We start from the raw sequence: 27146 nt of genomic DNA, 5'->3' as shown, positions 1-27146 counted from the left end.
TTGTAACACCTTGGGGTGAAAAGTTTTTTTTTGCTTGTTACGTGCTTTGCTTCCAAAGCTTGTTACAAGATGGTAAACATATGTTTTCGAAATTTCTAGAAAAACAAAAATTTGTGCATATGTTTAATTCAATTTTTTGTGAGTTAAATATACATATTTTTATTGCACAATATTTCTAATTAATGGTAGCAGTGGTCATAAGCTTTAACAAGGATAAGCTTTATCAAGGATACATTTAATAACGATTACGGTTCCTTATGTAATATTAGTCATATACAGGCATCCCAAGAGTACAGCCTTCTTCAACAGTTTTCACAGAATACTTTTTCTGTTGCTATTTGTTCGTGATACCTGGATGATGTCTTCGGAATAGCGAATGTTGAAGAGAGTAAAAGCTGTTTTTAATACAGCCGTTCATGTCAGCACTACACAAATAGCTTCGGTAACAGCCCAAATCCACGAATGTCGTGTGATGGTTGTTAAAAAAGGCTATAGAAAGAGTAAGAATAAAGAGCAAAATATAGACTGCTCGGCACCTTGCCGACAGCATTCGTGCAAAGAAATGTCAACTCGGTAATAGAGCGGCTGTGTACTGAAGCATGTGTGTATCGCATACAACATGGGACTAAGAAGAACGGCAAAGAAAAAACTTTGCCAATACCACTGCTGTCACAGTGGCCTTTTTGTCCCTGGTCATATATGCTTTTGGTTACCACGTCCCTAAGTGCAATGTTTCTAGATGTTAAAAAAACATTTTTTTCTTCTTTTTTTTAAGTCGTATCACAAAAGTGTTAAAAAACAATTTAGTTTATATACACTTCTTTGCGATTCCATCGGTTGTTTCGCATTTAAGGATATATCTAGTACTAACAAACGTTTGACTCTTTTACATTTTTGCTAGCCAAATTTTTATTGTTCTTATAGCTAATAACTTTAAAATAGAAAATTGTTTTCTTCCTCATTAGAATACAGCCTCACTGCTTCTTTACAATCAGATTAAATAAAAATGAAGAATATTTTTATGTTCCTGCACATATTTTCATAAAAACTTTTTGTCGATCGTATTTTTCTTGTGACACATTCAAAACAACAATTTGTAAGGCAATCATTATTTCGCTTTTTAGCCCAGTTAAATATTGTACTTTCATTCAAGCTGCCTAGCCAAACTAGCTCTTGACATCCCTTTTATTGTGCCACCAATTGCGTCACAGGAACCTTTACCACGCGATGCTGCGAAGAAAAAGTAAGATTGAATTTAAATAGTTAAACCGATAGAAATTAGCGTAGTTTTTTTTCTGTTTAAATACTGGAATTTAATTACATCGGACATTATTACCATTCTTTTTATCTGAATTTGCTGCTCCGAAAATGTTATTAATTTAGAAATAAACACTTTTACTATCTAAAGTCACAACAAAATTGAAATTTGTCCATGTATCTTCTTCACCATTATAATAAATATCAAAGGAATGAGTTGTTAGTTGATGCACAACTAAACAATTTTATAAAAAAATCGTAAATTACGATCTTTTTCTTACAAATCAGTTTTGTGCTGTTGAAATATGTTGACCTTTGTATTTTTATGTTTTTGTGAGTAAGTGTTTTTGCGAAAGGTTCACGAAGTCATGACGCAAATTCTTTCACTGTTTTTTTACATTTTTTATTCACAAATTATTTTCCAATCGAACTGAATTTCGATTAAAATTGTTCCGAAGTCCATGGACATGGCTTTGAAGGACAGAGTATGTGATATTTGCGCATTAAATTTCGCATCGCAGATAATACTGACTAAACACAAAAGTACACAATCTGATTTCTATCAATCGAAAACAAGATCGATTTTTTCACGGTATGCTGAAAAATAAATCGTACCTAGATTATCAATCGTAGAATCCAGGTTAATTGATAAATTTGCTGCGAAATTTTTTCAGCAAGTCAAATAGTTCAAAACCATATTGCGCTGAAATTAATTGGTAGATTGATTTTTGTTTTTGTTTGAAAATTAAATTTATTTTCTAAAATGTTTAAAACTGGAAGGGGAAGAATAAAAATTCAAGTTGTTTTGTAAATATTTTTGTTTTTTTTTTCTTGATAGCGTATATGATTAGTTTAACAACAAACAAGTCGAAAAGGCAAGCTGAATGATTAATAATAATAGTAATATGTTATTTTTCAACATTCATTTGCATGCAAGTTACAAACGTCGTAACTTGAACACAAAGATAATCCTTTTTATTTCAGATCTTCCTGATTTGCCTCCAGGATGCACAAAGTCATTGTTCTGCGATGACACAAGCATTTCCGTAAAGGGAAAAAGTCTACGTGTCATATGCAGTCGATTGCAGAAAAGTTTAGATATTTTTTCTTCCAACTTGCAAAAGTGGAAAATCTCTCCCAATGCTTCAAAAACTCAAATGATAATTTTTCCGCATAGGCCTAGGGCTTCTTTCCTCAAGCCAAACAATAATCACGTTGTCAAGATGAATGGGGTTATTTTAAGTTGGTCCGACAAGGTTAAGTACTTGGGACTAATTTATGATAAAAAACTTATTTTCAAAGAGCACATTACAAGCCAATACGAGATGTTTATATCCTCTCATTAACAGGAATTCTAAACTTTGTTTAAAGAACAAACTTTTGATTTACAAACAAATTTTTAGACCAGCAATGCTTTATGCTGTACCGATCTGGTCAAGTTGCTGTTCAACAAGGAAGAAAACGCTCCAAAGGATTCAGAATAAAATTCTGAAAATGATTTTGAAGCGTCCTCCTTGGTTTGGTACACTCGAATTACATAGACTTACTGGTGTTGAACCATCAGAAGCTATGTCAAATAAAATTATTAACAATTTTCGACAAAAATCGTTGCAATCCTCAATTGCTACGATAAGCTCTCTTTATAGCCAATAAGTTAGCAATTAAGTTAGTTGTAAGTTTACTTCCCCTTTTCTGACAAGTAGGTTTAAATCCCTACGAATGATAAGTCCTAATTGCGAAAGCAAACAAATCCTAACAATTAAAATTACAAATTTCTAACAGTGTTGAGAAGTCACCATTTGTGATTGGACACACATACTCATTATTTACTAATATTTATCATAAATACTTAAGCTACTAACAAATCCCCCCTTAAAAAAAAATCCTTTTTATTCTGGGTGCTATTTATTTTTTGTCCTCCGCTTGGCTAGCTTTGATAACTTTAAACATAAAAACTATTCAAATTTTGTCTCAGCCTTGTTTGTTTATTTATACCGATTTTCATCTGACTTCTCTAGTCTCCATGAAAGTTTGTGAATGGGGAAAATCCGGTTCGAGGTATAAAAACAGGTATAATAACCTGATCATCTTTTTTTTGAGATATACTTACTAATTTTCCTACGATTCACCAATAATAATATTACAAAGATTAGGCTTGAGGAAGGCCAAGGCCAAGAGCCAAAACGTAACGTTTGATCCACCGTTAGGGCTGAACCCTAGATTTTCCAAAACAAAAATATCACAGTATAGTAGTTATACTTTTGAGTTATATGTTTTTTGTTGATATAAATAAAAATTATTCTCAATTAAACTTAATAGTTTAAAGTTACCCAATTATCCTAATCACCAGCAATGAAATGATCAAGAAATTTATGGACTGTTGTCTACGCTCAGTTATTTAAGCCGAGTGGCAAAAAAAATCCGGAAAATTTGGCTATGAATGATCATCACTGCCGAATCGAGCAAAATGTTAATTCAATACTAATTAACACGATAGTGGGTTAAGCACAAATGGAACCGCGTTTCATCGGCGTTATTTTGTATTTGATACGTGATCAAGCTGCCTTTTATTATTGGTTATTCAATTCGCTTTAATGATGGTATGGATGCTAATAAAACAACACATAATTTTCGTTGAAATTTGTTTGCCACGTTCAGTAGAAAGACCAAGTCAAAGGGTATGCGGTTTTTACAGTCGCAATCCGAAATAATATTGATAAAGTTCGAATGCTGCAGCATTCGTTTTTATGGATCTGGTTTTGGTCACAGGTTCGGCGATAACATTTCAATACATTGTACGTATTATATACCGAGCTTAACTTCATACACTGTAGTGAAGCAACTTCAACGAATAACGGCGAACAAATCTCGTCATATTAGTTGCTCGCAGCTGCATAATACTGCGTTATGAGTATGCTTCAATCGTATGTCGGCTCGAGTGGCTGCTGCTGACACAGATTCCACTTTTGGTTTGGCTTTCACAGCCAGATAATAACCTATCATACATATCGAGGCTGCGGCCATTGCATGACATTTGTCAGTGCAGAATGACATCGGGTTGGAAATGGCAGGAGATAAAATAAAAAAAAAAACAACATGTATACACCGTTACTAATTGCAATTGCACCAAAGCTCTGAGGAGGACGACGGTGATGGGAGCCGGGGGAACCCCATCTTCGACGCGGGATGTTGGGTTCTAAAAATACCACAGTATCCGTCCGTTGACGGAATCATGGCTGGCTTCCTATGGTTGGCTTGGCTGTATCAGTACCAGCCTCTGTCTAAGTAACTCTTCATTTTGACACTTTGGGTATCAGGTGCTAGAAAAGCAAACTTCCCAGAGTAGAGATGCTAATGGATGATTCAAACTAATAACGCTTACGAGCAAAAGTTGACTTTTGGTTTGGTGTTTTGGACAAAAAAGTAGATGAATATTACCTATCCATCAATTGGTAAAGTGTCATTATGAAGCAAAAAAGTGTGAGTGTGCTCGTATCGAATCTCGCTGTATCAGTTTGACATATCGGATTCTGTTTTGTTGCTGCGGACCGCCGCCGCGGTGTTATCAAAGCGAGGAAGCTATAATTATACGTCATTCGGTTTACGTGTACGGTGACAGCTTACTCGGCGCAGAGAGAATAAAAAACACGAACGTTCGTTCTGATTTCGAGGGATTCCACGCCAACTCACCTGAGCGTCTGTTCTTTTTAAAAGATATTAAAGTTGTTTTTCAAACGCGTGATCATTCTTGATCAAAGTATTCAACGTGGAAAATTTGGGTCTTAACAAACAAATTTCACTTTTTCTTTATAGATTTTGAATATATAAAAATAGATGAGGCATGAAATGCCTCCTTTACCGTTACGTTACGAACGCGCCGGCCGCGAGAGAGGTGATGCTGCGGGAGCGGATGTCAATCGGTATTACTGTGTGTTGCCTACCGTGCTACCGCTGCTGCAGCGAACAAGTAAACATACTGCCAATAAAGGGCTTGTTTTAAAGGGGACCTTGAATCAGAACCTGATTTTGGCTTGAGAGGTTTTTTTTCTCTCTTTTATTTTTATTGTGTTCTTAAAATGGCTATAGGAAAAAAATGTCTCAATAGGCTCGTGGAGTATGATTCTATAGTCAAGTCCTAACGAACGCAGCGAAACATTATTCAATTTAGAATGGAATGGAATTCGATTCCAAATGAGTGTAGGAGATTTTCTAACCTAGAAAAGCATCCCATACCGTACCATTCGCGATTTATACTGGGGATAAAATTCAATTTTCTCGTCTGTTTGTCGCTATATGACCGATTCCGCTTCCCCCTTTGGTGATGGCGTCGATGATGCACAAAGTACACGTACTACAAAATAGAATGTAGAATGCAAAAGATGCACTTACTATTCATATACACCAGGTTGTGCATCTCCACGCGGCGCTCCGGTGGGTGGCAGGGGTGTCTTGTTCGCACGGCTGATTGCCATTCGGTACAGAACGGAACCAGATGTGTGTTGTGCTAGGTATAGACGGAGATCTTAGCTTGAATATCGTTTGCATTCGAAAGAAGAACGTCAGGATTTCCTTGTCGTGTGACGTGACGAGCAACGAGAAGCTCGGTTTGCCGGAAGCGAAGATCTGCTACTCGTATATTCTTTGTAACGAGCAACAGCAGCAATATGTTTGTTATGATGAACCAGAACTATCAATCCTACTGGATGGTTACTTGAATTATTCAAGCCTCTTGTGTGGAAGTGAATTGATGTGGTAACCTTAGGAATATGCAAACAATTTCGAAAGAGGAGTGTGCTAACAATGGTTCCCCAGATGGGTAAAATAAATGATGACTAAACGCTGAAATCTGTTAAATTTTGTAATTTTCGAAACGAACTTCTCAACATCTTTCAAGAATTCCGTTCGGTCAATCAGCTTAGAACAGTAGACGCCCTGCACTTGCAGCAGCCCGGATATTGCTAAACTCAATTAGTTGAACTTCCCCTCCGCCCTATTCCGGTCACCCACTTCTCGTGTTTCTGTTTCATTAAAACAATTGGCTGAGTTTGGAGCATTGGCCGTCCGAACGGACGCAAAGCAATGGGGACTTCCATTTCAATTAATTTACCATTGAATCCATCTGCCGACCTGGGCGGCTGTCCATTTTAATAGAGGAAAAAAGTGACAACTTGTCGCGCTGTTTTTCGCTCTCAGTTGAACTCAGCTGTCGAAAAGCACAACTCGATTCGTAAGCCTCAAGCCAAAGCTAATAACCTAAAGTCACGTCATATATTTTCCAGTTCCCAGAGCAGAAATGGAAAATGACTGTCAGTGTTCTCTCTAGAGTCGCTATTTGCGCTGAAATTGCTTTATATTGCTGGTCGTTTGGTGAATCAACTTTTTTTTATTGCTCACATTATGCCATTAAAGAATAGAACAAAAGCAACCATTCACATTACGACTGTTTTCTTAACTTTAGGAAAAATAATAATTTTCTAATGTGAGAGTCACTTAATTTCCTTTGAATTCAAACAAAACCAGGGTCGAGGACACTGGTGGTCTCAACGCGTACAAGTCCTATTTGAGTTTATAGTCCTCAGTGTTCAGAGGTAAAATTCATAATTAATTCGACATGAAACTCGTGTGAGATGGATGTTTGTTTATTTGCGCATCTGGGTAAAAGTGCAACCATCGGTATGCTAGCTTCGGTGTATTTCAGAAGTCAATAAGCCAGAGGTAGAGGCTGTGAAACTGCTCGACAGTTTGTTTTGCTTAGTTTCACTGTACCAGTACAGAACACCTCACTGAGACTTGAAGTGTAATTTGCTGTAGAAAAAGAGCAGTACTTTGATGTTTACATTGAATCTAGACACTTGTGCTATTTTCTCTTCCATTTGGTTATCGTTTATTTTCGGTTTCGAAATTAAGCTTCGATTCGGGTGCTTATAGAAAAAAAGAATTCTTCATTAGATTTTGTTCAGATTGTTTGAAGAAACGATATTGTGTGATGTTTCTTTCGGAATTAAGAGTACCTACTGTTTTTTTAGTAATCATACTGACAAGAAAACACATGTCATTTATTCTGTGCAGATATAATTATTAAGTTGTGCGTAAGGCCTGCACTGGAGGTTACTTACCGGTGTGTGATTCGATGGGGAATGCGTCTGAAAAATTCGATTCCAGACATATCAGACTGGTAGAATTTGGGAATAAAATTAGCAGTTATTACATAGAATTTTGTGCTGACATATAAATCAAACTAACTGTTCCTAGTGCCTGTTATTGATAAAAAAATTTGGAGCCCAAACCGCTTGTTTGATCAGTATGATATCTCCGGCAAAGTTGTAGACAATAACTGTATCCTTCCAAAAAATATACACTGTGAAAATAACTGGAAAATTAAAATTATTGGAAACTTAACTTTTTTTCTCTAAGTTCAAAGAACAATTAATGTTTACCTAACATTGTGTATTTTACGTAAACAACAATCAGATTTTCAGAAATGGGGTTTTTGAGATATTTAATTTATAATAATATTTTTGTGTATTTTTGCTAAAAAAATCTTTCAGTCTTACGGTGTATATTTATTCTGGAAAGAAAACAAAGCTTTTTGAAATAATTATTTTTTTTATATATTTTAATTCCTTTTGTTGACAAAAAATATTTTGGGAAGACAAAACTAAATAACACTGAGATAAAAAGTAATATTTTTAAAACAAGGTTGTATGCAATGAGTAACTTGCATGCAGAGGAATGTTGAAAATAATTCAATATTATTATTATTTATGTTTTGGCTTGCTTTTTGCCGGTACTTCCACTGTCACTGGACTTATATGTTGCCAAATAGAGCCAAATAGAGTGAAAAACAAATAATATTCAAAAAATAGTTAAAGAGGGTTGTGTATAAGACACGACCGCAAGTTTTACGTAGAATTATGACAAGCTGTCTTATGTCAATATATTTTTTGCATCAATTTGATGGTGTGAAGCGGGAAATTTCAGTAATAATTCTCTCTCAACACTCTCTTTTTTTAAATGATTGGTAATCTTAAAAAAATATCTTGAAGTCATTCGAAAATTACACTGGTCAACACAGGTTCTGCTCTAAAGGCAATTACAGTCAATTACATGTTGAAAAAAATTTCAGCCCAATTCGGTTCAGTAGATGTTGGAAAAAACGTACCACAAGTTGGAAAAACATGGTTTTGAGAAAAACGCAACTAGAGTTTCAAACAACGAAAATACTGTAAGAAATGACCCCATTTTTCTAGCTGTAACTTGTGAACGCGATCAGATATCAAAAATCCTTTTGGCACAATATTTCTGAGGAGGAAGGTTAAGACTAGAATCGTGTAGAATCCACATGTCGTCAGTTACATTAAAGACTGGCAGTTTTCAGAAAAACGTGTCTAAAATTTCTTTTTTTATTTACCTGAAAACTTCACATTTTATGACTTCCTCATTCTCATTGAACCTATTTGGTCTATCATGTACATATCATGAGCAAGTTGTCGAGTTAAAATATCATTTTTTAATTTTTTCAGATATTTTGGTTATAACTACATATCTACTTATAACTCTTGAAATGAAGCTTGATAGTATTTAGCATCGGTTGTCTTTAAATATTCAAAACTATATAATTTTGAGCTGTGCCAGTCTTGAATTCAACTTACTTTTGTTTGACATGTAATTTCATATTTTTGAAAAAGGAAATTATTTAAAAAAAAACTCTTTTTATCACTGTAAGCAATGTTTTGGCAGAAAAATAAAAACTACTTCAATAAAATAATTTTGGGGCGCTAAAAAGTGCCGTTGGTGTGTCACTATAGTGACCCTGGCAAGTTTGTTTAATTTTTTGTCGTTACGCGGGTTGATTCTCGCTTTCTTGTTACCAAGGTAGCATTTGCAGCACTTAACTAGCTACGCAGTATTTCTTAACAGCCGGCAGATAAACGGGAATTTTAGTCCGACTAGAGATTAATGTAATTTCACTTCTACCTTTGTTGCCGTGGCCAGATCTTACCGTCCGTATGGTATCGTCTTGGGAATGGAAATGTAGGTGAAATTTCTGTTTGCTACTTTTTATACCAGTTTTGCGAGAGAAACTCTCAGTGAAGGAGGAGCCTCGTAAACTAGGAAATGATAGAGAAAATACTTCACAATCGTTCATAGGTAATCAAATCTTTTGTAAATTTTAGTGTCGGATGTGTTGTGGAAGAATGACAGTGATAGGTTGTTTAGTTTGATTCAGAGTAAGACTGAGAATTTTGCCTGATATTTGAACTTGTTTTTAGTGCTGATTGGCCGAAACGTCTATGGAATAAAATTTTGACAAAAAATATGTTATAAGCAGTCACATCTCTCAGACAATACAAAACATCTTGTTTCCTAAAAACGTTCAACTATCTCTAAAACAAAAGCAAAAATGTTAGTTGCAATCATTTTGGATGATTAAGTTTATTGTTTATATTGCTTTCAGCTGGAAGGACTCTAATTCAACACCCTGATTTGTTTGATATTTTTATGAATAATTAAAAATAGCATGACTTTGCTTAGAGTCGAAAAAAGAAAAGTAAAAATGTTTGTGACGCAAGTCGATGTTGCTGCTGGTAGAGATGGCAACTCACTGGCACGTTTCTATCTCTCACACTGAGAAGTCATTCCAACTTCCACTGCGGGTGTTGAAACAATAGCCAGCTATAAATAATAGTCTCTACTGAGTAAATGTACGAAGTGCGAGAATTGGATAAGCGACACAACTCGATTCTAGAACTACGTCTTTAACGTTCTGCGATGGTGTAACAGAAACAAATCTGACCGGAGATTGGAAGTTGTGGGTTCGAGTCCCACCTGCTGAACTATATTTTTCGTAGTTTCTACAATCATATTTTCAGTTAGTTTAATTTTCTATCTTCATTACTACATTTACTCCTTAAATTGAAATTTATGAATAATGAAATAATTTTATGGATAATGCTTGAAAAATTGAAAATAATATTGTTTTAGTGCAATTTTAGCGCACTGATTCATTCTTGATCCGTAGCACTCTCAAGTGTAACACACATGAGAAACCTTTCAAAAAGCTGGTGGAAAGTTCAATGCCAATTTCGTCGTATTTTAGGCTCAAATCATCTCACGATTCCGATTCCTATGAAGTTACGGTCTTCAGCAAACTTGTCTGAAGTTCGAGGGCTTCTGCAGGGTGGTCAATGGCTTTGGATGGGTGTGCGAGTTCCACCGCTATGTAGTGATGGTGTTCATGCAATTTTTCTTATTTTGACCTCAACTTATGTGACGATTCTAGCCTTTTAGAAAGTGCCAGTCTTCAGCAAAGTTGTTTAAAGGGTCACGGGATTCTATATGGTGGACAGTTTAGTACGAAATTCCGCTACCATGTGGTGACAGTGTGCATGCAATTTTTCCTATTTTGACCCTTAACTTATAACACATTTTCGACTTCCCAGAAAGTTGCAGTCTTCAGCAAAGTTGTTCAATATCAGTGTGCACTAGGATGTCCCAAAAAAAATCGATGTTGAAAAAGTCAAGGTGCTATGCCCTGAATTGAAAGATAACGTTATTAATAGCATTTTTGTAGAACATTTCGACTTATTAAAAAAATGTTTTGAGGTTGCCCAAACGTGATTTATAAAAAAATGACTTTTTTAAGCTACAAAACCACACTTTTGCACTTTTTTCAAATCTGTTCGAATTCTATATTTTTCCATATATTTGCTTATTTTTGTGGGCTTGTTTCTAATTATTTTGCATGGTTTAGTTCAGCATCGCATTCAATTATTTGACTCACAGAGCCCATTGAACATCACAAGAAAGAGAATTTTTTTCATAATTTTTGGATAAATCCCTTCAAAACACATATAAATTTAGTTTGATCAAGATCTGGAATTTCAACTGCAAAGCGGGATTCAAGACGAAAATTCACATGAAAAAAGATCCTTGATATTATATCGGGGGGGCTGAGATATTGGCGTTTTTACATGTGATGGAAAACTATGTGTATTCCAGAAATGCCACTAAAACTCAAAATCTCCATTGCATAGTGTTTTATTTTACCGTTTTTGTGCGATTAATTGAATAGTGATTCAAATTTTTACTATAGACATAAGGTATGCTTTGAGAAGTTCCAGGATATTCAAAAATGTATCTTTTTATGTAGAAAGACAGGTGATTAATCCACCGAAGAGTGACATAAAAAAATTACTTTTTAATCAGAATAAGATAGATGAAAGGTGTCTTCGACAAAGTTTTAGATTTTCTTAAAACAAGAAACTTTACCGAAGACATTATGTTTTCTATCTCTTACATATTAGGAGTAACATTAAGTTTTCTATCAGAAGGCACTAAAAATCACAATTTTCGTTTGTAACTTTTTTCACAGATTTTTCTGAATTTTCAAACCTTCTACTAAGTTATCAACCATCCAAAAATGCATTTGTTTTCTGAGGATTGTTATATTTCATCTCCCAGAATAAAACAGTTATTCAACATATTTGTTAAAATGCATAGTTTTCCTTCACATATAAAAATGCCAATATCTCAGCCCTCCGATAAGATATCAAGGTCCTTCATGTAAATTTTTGTCATAAATCCCGCTTTGAAATGAAAATTTCAGTTGTTGATCAAACAAATTTTTTTTGTGTTTTGAAGGGTTTTATCTAAAAAATATGGGAAAAATTAATTTTTCTGTGATGTTTAGTGGGCTCTGGAAGTCAAATAACTGAATGCAATGCTGAACTGAACCATGCAAAATATTCAAAAACAACCCCACAAAAATAAAAAAATATATGGAAAAAAGTGAGAATCGAACAGAATTGAAAAATTTGCAAAAGAGTGGGTTTGTAGCTTAAAAAAGTCATTTTTTCATAAATCACGTTTGGGCAACCTGAAAACATTTTTTTAGAAAGTCGAAATGTTCTACAAAAATGCTATAAATAATCTTCCAATTTAGGGCTGAGCACCTTGACTTTTTCAACATCGATTTTTTGGGACACCCTAGTGTGCGCCCAATTCTTTGTGTTTTGATCTTAACTTATTCCGCGATTCTTACTAATTCGGAAGCGCAAGTGAAGGTAAACATCTTAGCTCAATAGTGTCTTCGGAACAATTGTTTGCATGAATGGCACGTATAATCTCAAATTGTCAAAAGTTATGAAAAGTTTACTATATTAAAAATAAATAAAACTAACTTTTTTGTGCTAAGAGATAGAGGAATGGTTTATTTGGCAGAGTCCTAGAAGATTCCAAAATATAAAACTTTACAGAACAAACAAAACTCCTATCTTCATTAGGTACAAAGTTATAAGTATGTTGTACGGAAGTTACTCAAAAATTGTTTTTTTGTACTTAACTCTTGTTAGTTGCATTTTAGAAAAAAAAAAACGTTGTTCAGAGGAACTGTTCAGGCACACAATACACCTATTATTGCCAAAGACCATACATCTCCAGACTTTTTCTTAAAAAGTTACAGTATATTTAAGTTTATTTTTTCGATAACCTTAATAACGTGGGTAAAGGGTGAGTGAATTGGGACGAATGGAACATATAACAATTTATAGGACTTGAGCGTTTGCCTCTTTTAACCCTATACGTTCTTAAATTTATCGAAAAACTAAGCTAAAATATGCTGTAACTAATGCTTCTCCAGAATAGTATTTCCTTGTAAAATGCAACTAACAAAAGTTAAGTACAAAAAAACTAAATTCTAAAAAACTTCCATGTAAAATACTTTGTAGCTCTGTACCGAATGAAGATAGCAATTTTGTTTGTTCAGCGAAGTTTCATATTTTCAACTATTCCTCTATCTCTTCTTCATCATATAGTAAACTTTTCGTAACTTTCAATAATTGGAGATTATGCGGATCATTCATGCAAACAATTGTTCTAAAGATACTACTAAGGTAGAATGAAGGTGAAAAACGCTATGCAATTAAGTTCCACGTATTTTTATTTTAGACCACTGTGAAGTCATGGTAAGGTCAACTAGTAAATATTTAAATTTCTTGGTTATTACTGAACGATGGATGACGCCGTTATTCACATGGACACAATTTATATAAGATACTTCGTGTCAGTCTAAACACTAGTACAAGTCCATACTACATGCTGTATCCTGCTCAAATAAAAGCATTAAATTGCTGAATATAATGAAAGAAATTAAATCACTGAATACTGCAACTGTCTAAGAAGTAGGATTCTCGAGATAGATATAGTTGAAAACACTCAAAACTAAATGCAAACTAGTGCCACGAAGTGGTTTCATTTCCAAAAAACTGTCCATAAACCAAAAACCCATGACCTTCTGAACAAGTTTACCCGGACGAACACATACGATTCGCATAGATTCTCTAGGATTCCCCACATTGGATTCGTGAGCGTCCTTGAAAAGGATTCCTGAAAAAAGAATCCTCAGGAATGCTCTGTATATGACTCTAGGATTCTTAAATAAGAATCGTGAGTGGGAATCCTCCGGATCGTGTTTGCGATTCCTTTCACGATTCCGTCACCGTGTTAATCGGTATACTGGGGATTCTTACTCAGGATTCTCTGCGTGTTAGTAAGGGTACTGAAGACCGCAACATTTCGAGTGGTTAGAATCACGAGATAAATTCAAAATTCTCAAAGGATATGCACACTAGCGTAGCGGCTGCATTTCGTAACAAACCATGCATTAAATTAAAGCCTTTGCCTTTCCGAACAACTTTACTGAAGACAGCAACTTTCAAAATGGTCGGGTTCACGAGATAAATGAGGTTAGAAATACTCAAACCATGTGCACTATTGCGGTTGAATTTCGAATCAATTTTCGCTAGTTTGAAGCCCTTGAACCTCTGAACAACTTTGTTGAAGATCGCAATTCTCTAAGTGGCGAAATTCTCGAGATAAATGAAGTTCAAAATACACAAAACTACATGCACACTGGCGCTGTCATGTTGCGGCTCAATTTTGACCCATACTGTCCACCGCCTACAAGTCCTTGACCTTCGGAACAACTATGCTGAAGACCACAACTCTCTGGGTCGTTTGGAATGAATCACAAGATAGAGTTGCGTGAATCTCTCCATTTTAGGTGCTAAACTTCTCGGAATGCTGCAATGTTCAAACTGGGTTTGTGTTCTTAGTGAAACGATTCCAAACTTATGGCGGGTAGTGTACTTCTACTCACATATCGTAGAGCTGCTTTTGAATTAGAACAACACTGTTCACGAGTTTGAAAATCAGGTTCAGTTTATTTTCAAGAACAAACGTATTTCTATGGTGTAATATGATTCTACTTTCTAAAAGCGTCGGTTTTTAAGATTGTTCAAATATAAGTTCTAGGAATTTGAAAATACGTCTTTTTTAGGTCGTTCGCGGCTCTCCAGCAACAACCGTAGGCTTATCAAAATGTGTGGTCAATATTACTCAATTTACTTTTTGATAGTTAGAAGATAGGACGAATAATTGAACAGTTATGAATAGTATCCCAGAAAAAAGTATTTGGACGATAAGAATGTGAATTGAAAAAAGGCTCATGCTAAAATAGGCATCCCAGCAAAGGTGTCTGTTCTTGATGTCTGTGTTTGGTGACTGTTCCCACGGTACTTATTCCCGATGAAATTGATATCTTTTTCCCATATGAATTTGTACCAATAAAATGACATGGTGTTGAATAACCAGTCCATTTCATCAACCTTCCTGCTGACTGTCGTATTGATTGTTTGCAAATCCGTGCGAACTAACCGTCCGTCGTCGTAATGAAATCCAATACGCTGCTACTTCTGACTTTATTACGGAAAGCACATGTGTGGCTTCGGCAATGTTCACACCAGCAGCATCTGATCAACCTCACGTTCCCACACAAATTGAGGATTATCGACTGTCACCAGCCGGCTTCAAGGGGTTCGTATCATATACGGCTAGAGACACACAAAGGGAGAACCTTCGTTTTGTTGAATGAATGAATCAGCTTTCGTTTTGTTCGAATCGATACAGCAAGCAAATTGAATATATAGTATATGCATACTACAGAATTGTCGCATGCTCCACCCATGTTCGATGGAGTTACTTATTTCCCATTGTAAACTGAGTTGGTGATGATAATCTAACAATTCGTTTTCTCTATGCACCACAGCACGGACAGGTTGGACGGCATACGTTCGGAAAAGCAATGCCAGCCGGTCATGGGGTGAATGGTACCACCCACACCCAGCCACATGACTGGGTTGAAAGTGCGGACGGGAAAACCTCGTGACACTCAGCATAAGATAGCCACAATGTGGACGGCACGTGACCTTTACCGGTAGCGCCCATGTTAAGCGGTGGGAAGGTTACTTGTAACGATTAGAGTTTTTTTTTTTGTGACGAAAAGGAGGTGGCCGTCGTTGAATCATCGCGGTTACATTGTTGACACTTTACGGGGTTTGTTTGCACTAGTACACTGTTGCACTGTAGTTTGTTCATCGTTTACCATGTGTTGGTCAACAGTTGACTTTTTGTTGACCCTTAATGAAAATTGATAATTTGTTACTATATTATCACCCCTTTCGCACTCGCGCGCTTCGCGGTCGAACGCAGAACAGAGTGATACAATTTGTGGTCGTCGTTAATTAATTTGCCATTTTCAGCAGTGTGTGGGAAAAAAAATGAAGCAAAAACAGTGAAACCAACCATTTGGGTGGTGAAATAGGTAGTAACAAAAACAGACCGTTTGCGCGCTAAATGTTCTGCCCGAGCAACGAAACGTTGCAAAATCTGACGGAAAAAACGAAACTTTTGGCCCAGAAATGTTCCCAGCAGATCCGGGTGACCACGACGGGCTCTTCGGCGGATCAACAGCAACAGGAGCAGCAGCAAATCATCCGCAGCACGGTCGAGACCGTAGTGCCCCAGCAGAGCAATGCCAGCCCCGGTAAGGAGGCAGGCTCGAAATCGCTCAGATGTCTCTGTCCGTGCAAGGGAACGCTCAGTAAGATCATAGCCAAGAAGGTCGGTGCCGCGGTTGGACGGGATTCACAGAGGCGAACTTCCACCACCCGGTGGTACGTAAAGGTAATACAGATGGCAAACTGACATAATATTATGTGTGTTGATTTTATAGACATTTTTTTCTGCTGCGAATACATACTTGGCTCTGATCAGCAATTTGCCGATCGGTGTCAATTACATTCCCCTGGTGCTGTCTGTAGTGGCAAGCCAGTGCGTAGTTATATAGAAAGAGACAGGTGTGAAGCAGTTTGCGGTGCGGCTCAAATTATGGGTGCTCCATGCGGTGTGATGTTTTGTTTTATAAACAACCGGCCGGATGCCGCACCGTGTTTATGTTCTTTTTAGTTTTTTTTTGCGTTGTTTGCTTCTACCTCCGAAGGGAATTGCTGTTTTTTTTTCTGCGTCGCGGATTGTGGTTCGCTACGCTATTTTGCTTGAGAATGCAGCGAGTGTGCTTCGTTGATTGACAAACTATGGCCAATTTTATTGCTTTGCATTCGATTCCGAGAAATGGATGCAGTTAAATCCAGAACTGACGTTGATCATTGGCCAATAAAAAAATTTATTGGTGAGGTTTTGAGTTATGAATATGTTGCAACAAAATTTATTGAAGATAATGGAACTTACGCTTTTCTAGAGCATTGTGAGTATCACGTTGATTATCAAAAAAAAAAAAAAAAAAGATGTGCTCCATATTCTTAGTTCCATTTTGGAGGTCTGCGCATCGTGTAGTTTCTGTGGGAAAATTATAAGTAAACTAGATGTAATTATTTATATTAAAACCATGCGTCGCCTTTTTTACGGAATCGATTGGGAAGTGTAATTAGCCACAGTTGTGAAACGAAATAGCATGCGATCTTCCAGTGTAAAATGAATCTACGATTGCAAACAGACCAATTGAGTGTTACATTCGATCGTTGAAGCATTGTTTTCTATACCAATATGATATTTCGGTTCAGTAAATTTATGATTTATTTTGTTTTAAATTTATTTTTATTGAACCCCGAGATAGGTATTGTACTGAATTTGTTTCGTTTGAAACTTATGCTATAGTTTGATTTGTGAATTTGCATTCAATCCCACACAATGCGTCAATTCCAAACTTAATATCAATCGAAATTTCAGTTCTAATCTTCGTTTTGATCACAACCTCAGTCTATCTTGATCCCAATCCCCAAGACCAAGACCAAAGCCAAGATCAAGACCAAGGCCAAGACCAATCTTTATCTTAATCTGAAATTGGTCCCTTTTTCCGATTTCAATCTCAATTCTGATACCAATTCCCAGTTATGATTTACTTAACTTCCGATTCAAATCGAATGCCAATCCTAGTCTTTACCAAATTTCAATTTTTACTCCAATTGAAAATAAAATTCTAATTCCAATTCAAGTCGCAGTCGCATTTCTATCCCCATTCTCACTCTAATCATAATCATCGATTCCTATCATAGTTAAAATTCCAATTATAATGTCAACCAAGGTTGCATATCAATTTTAGGATATTTTTTAGCTGCGTGCCGATAGCTCGCTCCACGAGCACAATTCTGAGAAATCATGTCTGCCAAACTTGTAGACCCTAAGTAGTACTATAAGCTTGTGGAATAGTGTAATCCTCTAACTCTTATACCTGAAGTGTGAGAGCTCATATCCAGTGCGATATTTAGCCAATAGTCGCGGTTAATATCACAATACTCAACGCAAATATGGGATGATTGGCACGCGGCCGAATGAATTGAATCACTTTTAAATTGAATCTGTAAATTTCAATTATAATCCCAATTAAAATTCTAATTCCGATCCCAATCGATATTTTTATTCTAATTTTACTTTCAATGACAATTGTAATTCTGATTTCAATTTCAATATCAGCCCGATTTTAACTCCTATCCCCGTTTCAAATCAAATTCCAATTCCAACGAATTCCAAGAGGCGTAGCTTTGACTGCCTTGAAGCACCACTCAGCGAAGTCCTGAGCTGCCATTTTTCACATTCATTGACTCTAGCTCAAAAATTTCTGGGTTCCACAATGTCGAATTATTTCAAAGAAAGGATTTTTCATATGACATCGTTTCTGAGTCAATCTGTCAAAGGAGTGAAACTTTGGCCGCTTTGGGATGTGACTTTCGGAGGTCCTGTTGAGCTGAAGTTTTGCATGAAGCCCCTTCCTTCGAGAAGACGTGTCTTTTAAGCTCTGATGCTGAACGAAATTTGTAGGTTAAATGTTTCCCATACATTCCATTGGCACCCTAATGCAGACATTGCCACAAACTCACTCTATTTATCTGTAATACATGTAACTAATGTTTTTCGATACTACATAAATAATAATAAATTTCAATAAAATCAATTTTTTTGGGTTTCCTCTCATTGATGTTTCAATTGGCCCACTGTTCAGTAAAAAGAACAGTGAAAAACTAGGTTGTGTAATGTCAGAAACAAGTTTCATCACGTTTTTTTTCTTGGTTGGCCTGTGTCGTTAAAATCGCATTGGAGTAAAATCAGGATCTAGGTCCGGTCCATAATAAATTAATCCTCATCATAACCTCAATCCAAATTCTGATCCTAATCCTTATTTTTTAATCCTTATACTAATGCAAATCCTAATCTTAATCCCAATCCCAATCCCAATGGCAATTCAATCCCCATCTTAATCCCAATCCAAATCTCAATTCCGAATAAGATTTCTATTCTAATCTTCATCCAAATCTCAAGTTCAATTCCATTTCCAAACTTCATCCCAGTTCAAATTCAAATACCAATTCCAACCCGAATTCTAATTAAGATTCGAATTTGAATTTACAATTTCCAATCCCAATCGATCCCGATCTTGTTACTAATCCCAATCTTAATTCAAACGCCGTCCCGTATTCCAATTCCAATTCTAATTGAAGTCTCCATGGTAATCCCAAGTCTAGTTTTAATTCCAATTCCATTTTTAATTCCAATCCTAACACCAATTATAATATCAATCCCAATTCCGATTAAAATTGTAATTCTAATTCTGAATTCAATCCAAACGGTTGTGAGGCGCCGATTTTTCTTATTTGTTAATAGCTAAGTAGCCGTATATTTCAGGATCTTTATTAGTATTGCTGTGAAACATTCTCATGGCGACTAGGAACAAAAAACGCCAAAACTATCTTCAGAATGTCGCAAATTTGTAATAGCATTCTTTCTTAACAGCAGTTTCTCCCAAAAAAGGCTTCTCGATTTTTTTTTGCTTTGATCATTCTTAAAGTCGTTATAGGTAGTTGGTCATTATCGAAAATTTAAAAGTGACACTATCTTAAATAGGGTGGCCTAAAAATCGAATATTATTTTCAAAATTAAAGTGCCTAACTGTACATTAAATGACAATAACCATACCGAAATTTTGATATAAACCGTATTTTGCCTTCAAAAAATAGTTTGATTTTGTTTTGGGTTTCTCAGGAAATATCACATGAAATATCATATTTTGACGGAGCTATACTCTTTTATTCCGGAGATAGAATTTTTAATTGTTTATTGTTACTATGCCTTTAAATAATTTCACCATGCGTCTCCCTTGAATAGTTACTACGCATTTAGGGAAAAAAGAAAAAAAAACCTTGATATTCTGTATGAAACTGCATAAAAAATCCAAAAAACTATCAAACGATCTGGGTATTCTAGTCTTGAACTATACAAAACGGTTTGTATTATGATTGTGATATTATGGTTATTGCTATTTAAAGTATAGTTAATAATTTATAAATTCTACAAAAAGGAAATTTTCGGGCCATTCTAGAAAGTGTCACCCAAACAAAAAACACACTCTTTCGATAAAGACCACATGTTGCGATTTTGAACATAACAGGAGTACAAAAATTTTCGGGCAGGGCAAATTTGCTTTTGCTGCAACTCAATTCTGATTTAATTTTGAAATCAAGGTTCTAAAGCGCGATAGCATTATTCTAAAGGAAAACTTTCTTCTCTAAAGTTGTTACATATGATGAAGCGTTTGTTTTCATGTTATTGAAATTGAGGGTAAAATCTCACTTTTTTATCTTTGTAACGGTAAAGTTTGTCCTAAAATTTTATTCATTTTTGTAAAAAAGTTTTCTGCAATCTTTGAAAAAAAAAAAAAACAATTCAGATTGAAAAAAAAAATATATTTTTGCTCTCTTATTTTTATTTCAATGCTCACATCCAAAATGTCTTAGAATGATTAAAACGTTTTAAGACAAATATTTTGGAATACTGAAATCGCAAATAAATCAATCCTATCCCAAGTTATTGATATTTTTATTGAGGAATAAGTCCTTTTCATTTGTTTGTCGTTCAACAAAAAAAAAAACAAAAATTAAAAAATATCCGTTGACCACATTTTAAAAGTTCTACAAATATGTTATTATTTAAGTAAATGCAATTCAAAAACATGATAAAACTTATGAAAATTGAAAAAAATTACATTCAAAAGTACACATGTTTGATTCTCTAGTATTTCAATTTGACACTAAAAATATTTACATTCAATTTAATCCAAAACAGTCTCAAAAATCGATCAGTTAGGGCTTCAACATTGTAGATCAATCTTTATCTCCATCTACAAAGATAAGAAAATTAGATATATGATCTCATCAACAATTTTAAATAGGGGAAGTGCTCCATTATTCATCTCAGCCCATATATTCATCTCATACAACATGAAAACACAATTGAAAACAGAAAAAAACACATATTTTCTAACTAAATCAATCTGCTAATCCATGGAATGGATTCTTCTTAGTTCACTTTAGATTTCTCATTAAGTAGAATCCTCAAAAACTCACTTAAAAGCTCTAAATTCGATATAATAGTCTGGCATCTGCACTCGAAAACTCATTGATTTGAATCACCTACCTCAGAAAACAAAATCCGCGCATTGTTCTGTACGGCTACAACGGGACTCGTTCAGCAGCCAACCAAAGTTTTTCTCATCACTAGCGGACCATTTTTATTTTAATCACTAAACAAAATCACTCACTACACTAAGAATACTTTAATCTTTGAAACGTTCACCTCAAATTTCCAAAAACCAGCTTGAATTAGCAGAAATATATGAGATGAATTTCTACAATTCCCAAATTTCAACTGTATGTATTTTCATCTGTTTTCGCTGCCTTGGAGAAAATCAAAAGTTGCCAAATCGGTTTCTGTTAATACGAACAAATCATACTGAAAATGTTGAATTATTCCGACATAATTGACATAAATGGACAGCACTGCAGTGGTTACCTAGGTTACCATATTTGCACGTAAACAACTACAGCGGATATCTAGGTAACCTACTATGACGGGCTGCGGCTAAGTTCATTCATGATAATGTGATTCATTCATGATTAACAGTGCATTGCAGTGTAATGAATATGGGGGCGTTGTGAGATGAATAATTGAGCAGTGATTTAAGTTTTGAGATGGATATGAAGCGTTGTGCAAAATGGTTTGTTTTACAAAATTCAGGATAAATCTAGCTAAGTTTACTAAATATACAATACTGAACAATTCTATAAGAGCACGTAGACGTATTTTGTTTATTTGTTCAATGATTTCATGGAAATTTGTTGTTTAATCCTTGCATTCTTCGTGAATATCGGCTTAATGAGATGAATAATGGAGCAGTTCCCCTACCCAAATTTTTGATAACATGAAAATGAGCGCTTCATTATTTAGGTCATTCCATACGCAGTGACCACGGAAAAGCACAAACCTGGACACTACCATCACAGATTTTGCTCGAAGTTGGGAGAATTATTCATCTACTGTCACTTTGGAAAAATCCCAAATTTGGTGTCGATTGGAATACCCCCCGCTCTGTAGGACCCCCCTCTTTATTGCAAAGTCACGCAATTTCCGTCAAAAATCTCTTTTTTCTTTTTCTTACAATTGATAGACGTAAGATGTTCGAAAAATACTGATAGATGATTTTTGAAGAAAATAAACCAAAGAATCCAGAAAAAATATATGTTTTGACCGGAAGTGTTGCCAGATAAATTATTTTTGTATTTGAAAACTAAATTTACATTTTTCGGCAAATGCAGTCATTTTATTTTAAATTTCATGATTTCTTCGTGTTCCTTGGAAAATTTTACATAAGAAACAACTATCATCCCGATGTAATATGAGCTAATTTCAAGATATAATATTTTTACGAAAAAAGTTGTAAACTTCGTAATTAGTTTTTTTTTACAATTTATAGACGTAAGACACCCGGAAAATAGTGATAGGTGAATTTGAAGAAAATAAACCAAGGAATCCAGTAAAAAATATTATTTTTGACCGGAAGTGTTGCCAGATAGATTATTTTTGTATTTTAAAACTAAATTTGCATTTCTCAGCAAATGCAGCTAATTTTATTTTAAATTTAATGGTTTCATCGTATTTCTTGGAAAATTTTACGTAAGAAACACTATCACATCGTGGTAATAAGAGCCAATCTCGAGATATAGCAGTTTTACGAAAATAGTTCTGAATTTCGTAATTAATTTTCGGTAAAAATGTTATATCTCGAGATTGGCTCATATTACCACGAAGTGGTAAGTGCTTCTTACGTACTTCGTTTTTCTCACGTACGTTTTTTCAACTTTGAGCAAAATCTGTGATGGTCGTGTCCAAGTGGCATGTACACTTCGTATGGAATGGCCCATTTGTAACAACTTTGTAGAAGAAAGTTTTTCTCTAAATGGATGCTATTGAGCTCTAGATCCAAATTTAAACTCCCCAAAAACTCGGTTTCTGTGCCATTGTGTAATCGCAGTTTTCATCCCAACTCCAATCCCGGTTTCAATTTTAATTACACCATGAATTTTAATTCCAATTCCAAAATAAATCCTAATTCCAGGTTCAAATTTAATTCTACTCACAATCTTCATCCTAATTCCAATCTCAATTAAAATTTAAATTATAGTTCTAATGCAAATGGCAATTTCGATCCTAATCTCATTTCTGGTCTCAATACTCATCCCAAATCCAATCTCAATTCTAATCCCAATCACATTCCCAAACATAACCACAGTTTCAATTTCAATTTGAATTCCGAACTGAACTGCTATTTAAATTCCGAACTCAATTCTAATTGATATTACGAACCCAATTCCATTCTTAATCCCAAATCCAATTTTTACTGCGATTCCATTTGTTTCATTGAAATTCAAATTCCAATTTTATCGCAATTCCCCTCCCAATATTATTTCCACTGTCAATTCCATTTTCGTACTCAATCTTTATTCTAATTCCACTTGTAGTTTCAGTTCAAATTTCAGATTTAATTTTACGATTCCAATTTGAACTTCAATTCGATCTTCAAATTCAATTTTCAATCCTAATTCTTATTCTGTCAATCCTGATTCTTTTAAATTCAATTTTAATTTTGATTCCAATTTTAATTTAAATTATATTTCCAAATAAAATCTCAATCGCTAATCCAATTCTGATTTTTGAATTCAGACCCCCTTTCTTATAATTTCGAAGTAAATTCTAATTTCAATTTCAAAATATATTTTTATTGGAACTCTAATTCTAATGTAAATTCCAGTTTCAATTCCAGTTTTAATTCTAAATCCAATGCCAATTTAAATTTTATTCTTGTTCTCAATTGTTGTCTTAACTCCAAATCTAATTTTAATTCCAAATTCTGAATACAATTTTAATTCCAATCCCAACTTCAGTTCTATATTCAATTACCATTTCAATGTGAACCCCAATCTCAATTCTTGTTTCAATTCCAATTCCAATTGCAATTTTAATTTCAATTCCAATTCCAATCTGAATTCCTATTCCGATTACATTGAAATTAAAATTCCAATTCAATCTCAAATTCGATTCCAGTCTTTATTCCAAATCCAATTATAACTCCTATGTCCATTTCAATTGGAGTTATAATTGCCTCAAAAGCCTAATTTTAATTTCAATCCTAATCCCGAATCCCAATCCCAATTCCAATTCCAATCCCGATTCCAATTTTCATTTCAATTTTATTTTAAACCCCAATTCCCGCTTCAATCCCGATCCCAATTCCAATCACAATCCTGATCTCAATCCTAATCAAAATCCTGAACCCAATCCTAACCCGGATTCAAATTTCAATACCAGTTACATTCTTCATTTTATTTCTAATTCCAATCTCATTTTTTATTCCATTTCCATTTTTCTTAATTTTAATTAAATTTTAATTTTGATATAAATCTAATTTTAATATAAATCTCATTTTCAAACTCAATTCTAATTCTATTTCAAATCGCAATGTCTATGTGAATTTTAATTCATATTCCAATCTTAACCCATTCCCGGCGGGTGATGCCGTTTGGCATCACTTGGCATCGAAACTTTGATTGTAGCTTAATTGCAGTTTTAATAGGGTTAGAGAACAGATCGATCTAAAATATCTCATACAGTTTGTGTCAAGTGTGCATGTAGTTGATGAGTGACCTTCAACATTTTTCGAGGTAAAATTCGATTTCTCTCCGCCGCACACTGTTTCCAAAGCTGCGAAAACGTCATCGAAATTATTTTGATCCAAAAACTAGATTTTAGAGTCATAGTGTCTTCAGTAAAGTTGTTTCATTAATTATGCTCCATGTTATAGAAGTTACAGTTTTGTGATCCAGTGAATAGCGAATTTTACCCTTTTCATTTTTGCATATAGAAATTCATCGTATTCGGCAAAGTTGTAGCACATTTCATAAAAAACAACTTTGTCAAAGACACCATACTTCTAACTGCCTATTTTAATGGACCCTTTGTAGAGTTTTCTACAAATTGCCACTAAAAATCAGTTTTTTCAATATAACTTTTAGTAGTGACTTTCTACAATTTTTCAATATTCTGTAATATTGGTTTCTATAACAAAACAAACAATTTCTTCGAAGGAAGTTTATATTTATCTCAAATTTTCATTTAATTATTGACTATTTCTACTTGAATAATGCACTAATTCACACTAATTACCTTTTACACAAAAAAAAATGATTTTGGAGCCATAGTGTCTACAGCAAAGTTGTTTTGTTAATTATTCTTCATTTTATGAAAATTAGAAATCAAAAGATAGAAACGAATATAATTTTTCTCATTTTTGCATATAAAAATCCACTTTGCTGAGTAAAGTTTTAGCATATTTTATAAAAACAACTTTGCCGAAGACACCATACTTTTATCTGCCAATTTAAATGAACTATTGTGAAGTTTCCTATAAAATGCTCCTGAAAATAATTTTTTTGGTATAACTTTTTATAGTGGTTTTCAAAATTTTTTAAATGTTCCACAATGTTTTTCAGTATAATAAAAGACACGAGTTCACCGAAGGAAGCTTATTTTTAGCTCTTATAATTATTTAGTTATTGAAGATTTCTATTAAAATGGTGCACCAATTAACTGACAGATATAAACACAGGAGACAACGAGAGACAAATGCCTATAGCTGGATTGAATGATGTTTTAGTTATACTTTGATATAGAAATGGTTTAGTTTGCAGATATTTGCAGATTTTGAAGATATTTGTTGGTAATTCGATGCATTGTTTTAATAAAAATCGTCAATAACCTGAGAAATATGTGAGATAAAAATAAACTTTTTCGCAGACATTATTTGTTTTGTTATAGTTAGCATGCAACATCTCAAGTAGTTTTGTTATAGCAAACAACATTGCAAAACTGTAGAAAATCACTAATAAAAGTTATATTGAAAAAAACTGATTTAAGTGGCAATCAGCAGAAAACTCCACATAAGTCCATTCAAATAGGCAGATAGAAGTATGGTGTCTTTGACAAAGTTGTTTTTTTATGAAATGTGCCACAACTTTGCCGAATACGATGAATATATGCATCATATGCAAAAATGAAAAGGGTAAAGTTCACTTCTCACTGTTAAGTGGATTGATCACAAACTGGCTCTAAAATCAAGTTTTTTGAGTCAAAATAATTTCGATTACGTTTTTGCAGCTTTGGAAACAGTGTGCGCCGGGAATGGGTTGAACTCTGACTAGAGTGGTCGGTATTACCGACTTTTCGAAGAACCGGTATTTCGGTATTCATAAAAATTAAAACCGGTAGAAAACCGGTATTTTTCCTTTTTTCGGATTAATACAAACCAGGTGCGACTCGTGTTCTTTGAACCTGTTTGTTTAACTACAAAATTCTGAAAATCATAGTTTGGAGAAGTAATGACAATCATGTCCACAAAAAAAACACAAGACATTCTCTCTATACTATTTTTAATTTAATTTAATAAAAATGAAAAAAAATTAAATATATGCATAAATTTGGATTTGAATTATTTTTTTGCTTAGCGTCTCAAGTTGTATCGGAGGACGTGTCGCTGCATAATTATGTTTTTGCATTTATGAGTACCTATGCTTCAGAACGATCCAAATTTTTTTGTAAGAATTGGACCACTGCGACCATTGTTCTGATCTCTTGTGGTATACGATCCAGATACAACACTGGATAATTTTACCAGTGTTTGAAAAACTTCAATAAATGAATCCAGTGATATGATAACGAAGAAAACAATTTCATAACTCATACTAACAAAAAAAAACATGCAGATTTTTTTTCAATTTTCTTTCACATCGCAAAACTTAGTTTTAAAGTAGTGAATTACTTTAAAATTCTTAGAGAAAAATCACAGGAGGGTTATGTGCAAAGCCACGACCGCAAGGTTGAAGTAGAATACTTTTACACAGCTCTACTTACGACTGTACATTAACCTACGGCCGGGCGAATCAGTTCGCGCCGCTTTTCGCGTTTAGCCTGGCAGAGGCCTAATGCGCACGGCCAACACAATAGAAAGGTGTTTTCACATTGAAAATTAGACACGGCTTTACTGGAGTAAGTGTTGGCAAATGCATCAACCGCTAATACCGCCGCTATCGTACGAAAGTCAGCCTGGCAGAGGCCTGAGACGTGGTGACCAACCACAGGGCAAGTGATTC

At 34.6% G+C, this 27146-nt stretch overlaps 1 protein-coding gene across 16 annotated transcripts in view; it reads left to right on the top strand.

Moving 5' to 3' along the window:
• The window catches only part of LOC129720772 (ral guanine nucleotide dissociation stimulator-like 1), a 145272-nt gene that overhangs the window by 80644 nt on the left and 37482 nt on the right, over positions 1-27146 (top strand). For 8 of the 16 annotated variants that reach the window (XM_055672503.1, XM_055672490.1, XM_055672496.1 and 5 more), the window contains exon 2: positions 15858-16281. The exons of 3 other annotated variants lie outside the window; for them this stretch is intronic. In XM_055672503.1, coding sequence (XP_055528478.1) covers positions 15952-16281 — 330 coding nt within the window. In that variant the 5' untranslated portion in view covers positions 15858-15951. The remainder of the gene's footprint in view (positions 1-15857; positions 16282-27146) is intronic. 5 more of the 16 variants (XM_055672500.1, XM_055672498.1, XM_055672493.1 and 2 more) reach the window with 1 other exon arrangement.

Source organism: Wyeomyia smithii, chromosome 2, assembly GCF_029784165.1.
Source record: "Wyeomyia smithii strain HCP4-BCI-WySm-NY-G18 chromosome 2, ASM2978416v1, whole genome shotgun sequence".
In the NCBI taxonomy this organism is placed as follows: Eukaryota; Metazoa; Arthropoda; class Insecta; order Diptera; family Culicidae; genus Wyeomyia; species Wyeomyia smithii.
Note: the sequence above shows the minus strand (reverse complement) of the source record. Positions and strands in the feature narration are given on the sequence as shown.